The sequence below is a fragment of the Oncorhynchus masou genome, chromosome 12 (genome assembly GCF_036934945.1).
Source record: "Oncorhynchus masou masou isolate Uvic2021 chromosome 12, UVic_Omas_1.1, whole genome shotgun sequence".
In the NCBI taxonomy this organism is placed as follows: domain Eukaryota; kingdom Metazoa; phylum Chordata; class Actinopteri; order Salmoniformes; family Salmonidae; genus Oncorhynchus; species Oncorhynchus masou.
The window spans coordinates 78,010,823-78,017,846 of NC_088223.1; the positions used below are offsets into that span (position 1 = coordinate 78,010,823).

The following is a 7,024-nucleotide window of genomic DNA, read 5'->3' on the forward strand; positions in this document are numbered from 1 at the left end:
CAAAAGTTTAGGGTCACTTAGAAATATCCTTGTTTTTGAAAGAAAAGCACATTTTTGTCCATTTAAAATAACATCAAATTGATCAGAAATACAGTGTAGACATTGTTAATGTTGTAAATGACTACTGAAACTGGAATATCTACATAGGCGTACAGGCCTATTATCAGCAACTGTCACTCCTGTGTTCCAATGGCACGTTTTGTTAGCTAATCCAAGTTTATCATTTTAAAAGACTAATTGATCATTAGAAAACCCTTTTGCAATTATGTTAACACAGCTGAAAACGGTTGTGCTGATTAAGAAGCAATAAAACTGGCCTTCTTTAGACGAGTTGAGTATCTGGAGCATCAGCATTTGTGAGTTAGATTACAGGCTCAAAATGGCCAGAAACAAAGACTTTCTTCTGAAACTTGTCAGTCTATTCTTGTTCTGAGAAATGAAGGCTATTCCATGTGAGAAATTGCCAAGAAACTGAAGATCTCGTACAACGCTGTGTACGACTCCCTTCACAGAACAGCACAAATTGGCCCTAACCAGAATAGAAAGAGGAGTGGGAGGACCCGGTGCACAACTGAGCAAGAGGACAAGTACATTAGAGTGTCACACGCACAAGCGCAAACACACACTATAAACACACATACACAAATGCACTGTAAAAACACACACAAACACACACACACACACCCCATTCCTCAAACACATGTCTCAGACACAACTCTTCATCCTCTGCTTAACTTAGCCATCAGTTTTCTAATATCGCATCGTTGATAATAAGACAAGCGGTGGGGCGGGGGGCCTGGTGTATTTATAGACTCCTGGAGGGCGAGAGGGATCATCAGAAGCCAAATCATCTGTCCTGGGAACCCGCCTTGGGGCCAAACACAGATGAGAGAAACACTGCACCCCAGAGAACCAGAGAGCAACAAATCACTAATACACCAAATATGAGACATGGGGATTGGTGCAAAAGAGAGAGAAATGATGAGATAGTGCATGCTGCTGCACAGTAACAAAAGAGAACAGACTATATAGCTTATAGTAGATGAACACCAAATATGAGACATGGATTGGATGTTGCTGCTACGCACACAGCAATGGAGAATGGATGGAACATAGCCTTTAATTAATAGGTGAACATCAAATGCTGGTATGAGACATGGAGGATTGACAGAAGAGAGAAATAGACTCTGCGGTGACCAGCAATAGAGAATGGATGGAACCGAATAGACATACGTCCAATATGAACCATGGGCACTGCGGATAGCATGGAAAGTAGAAGTCTGTACACACACAGCCATAAAGAATGGGACATAGCCTAGACGTAGATTGCAGTTATACAACGGTGAATGGGAGATGGGGGGATAAGCATATTGAATCGAAACTAAATGCAAAGTCTGTGTCCTAAATAGCACCCGATTCCCTACATACTGTAGTGTACTATTTTTTACAAGTGCACAATACTGAGAACAGAGTGCCATTTGGGATGCAGACAAAGACGATAGCACATAATGTGAATCATGGGAGGCTGGTGAGAATGCAGTGAATTGAAACCCAACTCGACGTGACATGCCATACTACGCAATTCAATGTGACAACCTTCAACTTGATGTAAGTACAGTATGTGACGAGACTCGATGTGACACTAACACAGGCTGTGACGGATCTGTGTTCAAATAACACCGAATGGAATGGACTGTTTCCCAACCGTCAACCAATGCTCAATGTGACATCACTCAACCTTGTGACCCTAACAATTGAGGCTCTAACCGGTGAGGCTGTACTATACGGCAGACTTAGTGATTTGGAGGCTCCAGACAGGCCAGTCTGAGGCACCCTCTGCCCCTCCAAATGCGTGGACAAAATGTTTTAATGGGCTATATATTAAAGACGTAATTTAACTGTAAAAATGTATTACCTTTTAATGTGCCATAAACCAAACCAGTCATTGTGTTTTTATCTGATTGTCAAAAAATAACTTCAGAAAGTAGATTATCTTCACACGTTCATCCCAAAATTATTCCAGCATTCAAACAGTGCAACAAACGTTCGATTTGCAAGTGGAGAAACTATCTCAGCAGAGAAAGCATCCGAGCGAGCGAAACAGCGCCCCTCTGTCTTACTATCTGTAGTCAATGTATCTGATGCTGACATGCCATCCTCTTTTTCACCAGACAGCATCAGACACATGGGCTACACATATATGTGTTCTGCCTCAACGACAATGGCAGTATTATCAGCAGCACCTGTCTTTTTCCAAAATAAATGTGTATTGTATCCCCCTAGAGTCCAAGGGCCCTGGGCTGGGTTTCTACTTAGCTGGCCTCAATGAGAACCAGGTCTCCCTAAGAAGGTAAGCCTGGGAAAGTTCATGGCAGAAAACTAGCTAAATAGGGGTGAAGACCCGGTGTAAATCAGTTTCGCCTCGCTAAACGTCAAACCAATCGAATGCCTTGCTTGGGCGGAGCTCCAATAGCGCTCACCAGTTTAGTGTCATCGTGCAACAGTGTGTGACAATTATTTTCACAGTCTATAATGAGGGTGGCAGGGAAATCGAAGGAGAATTATTTTTTTTGATGTATGTTAATTTTATGAATAGAGCACACTTCTGACAAAACAGAATTAAGATATTTTTTGTTGTTGTTGATGAAACATAATATGCTATTAACCCATAGAAACACATTGAATAACAGATTCATATATAAAATAACAGGAAGTCCAACATTTTATCAAAATAAAGTATGTTTTGAAGTGTCTGTCTTATATCTGAGATACACATGTATAGTGATTTTTTTATTACCATGGAATTACCTGTATACCTTTGACGTGGAAATGCCCTATTCACTTCCATTCATTTTTCGTCCCGGCACCGGGTTACCTTCATACGAGTCCCATAGAGCAGAACAGAGAACATGGTTGTGTTTGTGAGAGACTCCTCTTTCCATAGAGGGGTCATAATAACATATTAATTTGTAGGGCAAACCGACTCTACAGACGTTTTCGTGAGAAAAATGATTTTCAAGATATCTCCTGGTCTGACAAACACCAGCAGATGCGGTAAGCCAACATATTTATTTATTTTTTAGGCCCAGCTCATGAGGCCCCTTTATGATGTGAGGCCTGAGTCAATTGCTTCTTCTTCCTAATGGTAAGTCCGCCAGTGACTATACTATACAATTCTATACTATATACAAACCCCCAATGAGCGGAGAGATAGACTGAGAACGGGCAGATGTTGACCTTAACTATAGAAGCCAACCCAGCTGAGGATGATGAGAAGAGATGACTGTGAGGGAGAAAAGCCTGACAGTGAGGGAGAAAGATGTGTGTGTATACTAAAGCAGAGTAGATGAAGTCACGTCCAGTACCAGACTGCAGCCGTACCCGGGGACAAGAAAGGACAAGCCTCTCTCACACAGGGCTCCTCAGGTTAGCAGCAGGGTATTCACCACCACAACCAGCAGTCACTCCCCGCAAACAAACAATGACAGGCTTAGCCAACACTGCTCCTCGCTACCTGCTGCTGAGCCATAGTGATGAAGGGAAACATGCACAGCCTGCCACAACAACCTCATACACATACATTGCATAGACGTACATGCATAAATGCATGTACATGCTCTAATGTATGCAAGGAGGAGAGAGTGCCTTGCTAGATAAGAATCACAGTGTGTTTCACACACACACACACACACACACACACACACACACACACACACACACACACACACACACACACACACACACACACACACACACACACTAAGTTGAAGCTGGGAGGGAGCCAGAGAGTATTCTGTCATGTTGCAGTGTTCATGGGTGACACTGTATACTGTGTCTGTGTGTATGTATCATGGGTGTGAACATGTGTGTGACAGAGAAAGAAATAAGGCACACAGACACACTATCTTCTCACCTCTCACCACAGCATACAGTAACATACCACTATAGTCTCACAACGGTAAAGGGCAAACCTTCTCATGCCGTTAGACAATCCGAATCCCAACCACCCTTCCATCCACCCCAACCTGGGCTTTTACCGTCTGCAATCACAGTCTAACAATGGACACAATTGTGTTATGCCAACACCCTGGCATCCAAACCAGAGTTTGACTTGACTGGTCAGATGAGAAAGATAGCCATTAAAGCCTGATATTGGGATGCATCTGGCCAGTCTGTACTCACAGGCATTGGTGACAGCAAAGCTGTTGGCCGTCTCGATGTTGTCCACATGAGGCACCAGGTTGAAGGGGGCCTCGGACGCGTTGGGACTGGTATTGTGTAGAAAGATGGCCAGGCGAAATGCTGTGTATTCCTGATCCGTGTTTCTGATGAATAGGCCACCTGCAGAGAGAGGGAGAAAGGGAGAGAGGGATGAGAGAGAGGTAGTTATTATTATATGTATTATATATATACAGGAAATATTTTTTAAATCCTTTTATCATGTTTAGCTATAAAGACATAGTGAAATGAAATGCAGGGAGAGAGAGAGACAGGGAGAGAGAGCGATGGATGGATGGATGGATGGATGGATGGATGGATGGAGAGTGAGAGAGTGAGTGAGCAATGGGATGTCTGACACTGAGCATACAGTAAATGCTTTGATGAAAAACAAGAGCCACAGCCAATAACCTTAACACATTGTCCCTCCCAAAGGACCCTGCCTGGAAATCGTAAAAGGTTAACCAAGCTTGAATAGACATGTGGCCCATTGGAGTATACCATTAAAACACACCACACATCTATTAAGTTCAAAATTACTATTCCACAGAGGGATATCAGTCGACCCCGAATTATTTGCGTTCAACATGGATAATTATTTGTTCGGATGTGCTTGAGCTATACGTAAGCCAATTCGATCGACTCAGCAGTAATATTAACGCACTGGATTTACGGTTCCTTTTTGGGCCACGGCCAACACCATAAGTTAAAGGCCAAAAGACCGAGGGCACTTGACACTAGCAGAGATCTCTCCACGGCGCGGCTTTTAGGCTGCATATAGTCAGTGCTTTCGCTGGTTTCGGACAGAGGCTCTATATTGAATAAACGCGCTCCTCGTGTTTTCTCAGTGGCAAAGAACCCAGCCAGCAACATATGAAACAGTATGACTATGACAAACGGGTTTATGCAAAAGCAGAACGGAGTCTTCTGAATGTAACAGGGGTGAGTGTGCACTCTGCAGCAGGGCTACACACACTTTGAGAAAATTCCTGCTGCTGATCCATTCACCCCGACCAAGCGAAGCATCCAGTCATTGCTCGGAGCACTAGGCTACTGCTGCAGTGGGGCTTTGAAAGGACACCGAATGCTGAGGACCGCACTGGAACAGTTATGTATGACCATATATACATGTTTCCATTCTGCACATACGAGACGTACGAGACAAAACATTGAATCAACTAGGAACAAATATAAATTGTAATGTTAATACAGTAATAGGTTTCTCAGTAAATTTCTCAGTCAATTCTACTTTGCAATTTCAATGTTATGTGATCATGAATGATGAACAAGTAGCAAATTTCCTAACAAGGTCACATAAACTATCATGAAAACAAGACCTTATTCACCACTTCATAACCCGATTGGCAAATGTCCATGCCCTTTTAATTGTCAAGCACTGCTGTAGGCTACACTTACCGATCTGTACACTGCTTGGGAAAGCCCCCATTGTGAGTCCCCGAAAGACAGACAATATCAATAGAAACTGGTCACAAGAAATCCTCATTTTGTTTTGGTTAAAAACTGATAAGAGACATTGAAGAGGATGACAGTCTGGGGAAAAACAAGACGAAAAGAAAAAGAGGCTCCGTTCATTAGCAATCCATTATGGGTTGAATCTTCCCCCGCAGTGCCGGCGGACGCTGGTACATACGGCTGTTGGGCAGTAGAGACGTTACACACAAGATGAGGGGAGCTTGCCAGTGGTGGGCTGCCTGCATGGAGAGCGGAATCACACATGAGCTTTCTCTCGAGCCTGTCTCCCTCTCTTCCGTTCGTTCTCTCCTCCCGCACATGTTCCCTCAACGCCACCCTGTTACTAGTTGAGAAGAAGTGTCCTATTCTATAAGCAGGTTAGCGTTTTATTCTGGAGGCAGCTTTGCAGAGTGGTCACTAGTGGGCACAGTCATAAGTCATAAAATCTTATTTAAAATCTAACCCTAACCTTAACTACACAGTTAACCCTAATGCCTAACCCTAAACTTAAATCTAACCCTAACCTTAATTCTAACCCTAAACTTAACTACACAGTTAACACTAATGCCTAAACTTAAATATAACCCTAACCTTAACTACACAGTTAACCCTAATGCCTAACCCTAAACTCAAATCTAACCCCAACATTAACTACACCCTCAAGCCTAACCCTAAACTTAAATTAAGACCAAAAGCTCATTTTAGTTTTCATGAATTTTTACAACATATCAAACGTTGACTTTGCAGATGACCTAAGTGAAAATCACTCAGTTCATTGTCCAGGACAAAACTCATGGCAATAAATGTCAACCTACATTATATTATACCAGTTGTGGTATGTATACCAGTTATGGTATAAGGAGAACCATTGGATTTCAGCACACTTATATAATTTGCCTATCTATGACACAGCAGAATGTTTGAGGCTCTGATATTGTGGCATAATATGAATGTCATCGATTCATTACCAGATATATACACTGCTCAAAAAATAAAGGGAACACTAAAATAACACATCCTACATCTGAATGAATGAAATATTATTATTAAATACTTTTTTCTTTACATAGTTGAATGTGCTGACAACAAAATCACACAAAAACGATCAATGGAAATCAAATTTATCAACCCATGGAGGTCTGGATTTGGAGTCACACTCAAAATTAAAGTGGAAAACCACACTACAGGGTGATCCAACTTTGATGTAATCTCCTTAAAACAAATCAAAATGAGGCTCAGTAGTGTGTGTGGCCTCCACATGCCTGTATAACCTCCCTACAATACATGGGCATGCTCCTGATGAGGTGATGGATGGTCTCCTGAAGGATCTCCT

The 7,024-nt window shown here is 42.4% G+C and overlaps 1 protein-coding gene across 4 annotated transcripts in view; it reads right to left on the reverse strand.

Moving 5' to 3' along the window:
* Nucleotides 1-5,775, reverse strand: part of LOC135550866 (glutamate receptor 4-like) — a 233,189-nt gene extending 227,414 nt beyond the window's left edge. For all 4 annotated transcript variants that reach the window (XM_064982051.1, XM_064982050.1, XM_064982048.1 and 1 more), the window contains exons 1-2: nucleotides 5,635-5,775; nucleotides 4,183-4,341 (exon numbers count right to left, since the gene is read on the reverse strand). In XM_064982051.1, coding sequence (XP_064838123.1) covers nucleotides 4,183-4,341; nucleotides 5,635-5,722 — 247 coding nt within the window. In that variant the 5' untranslated portion in view covers nucleotides 5,723-5,775. The remainder of the gene's footprint in view (nucleotides 1-4,182; nucleotides 4,342-5,634) is intronic.
* Nucleotides 5,776-7,024: the final 1,249 nt, after the last annotated feature.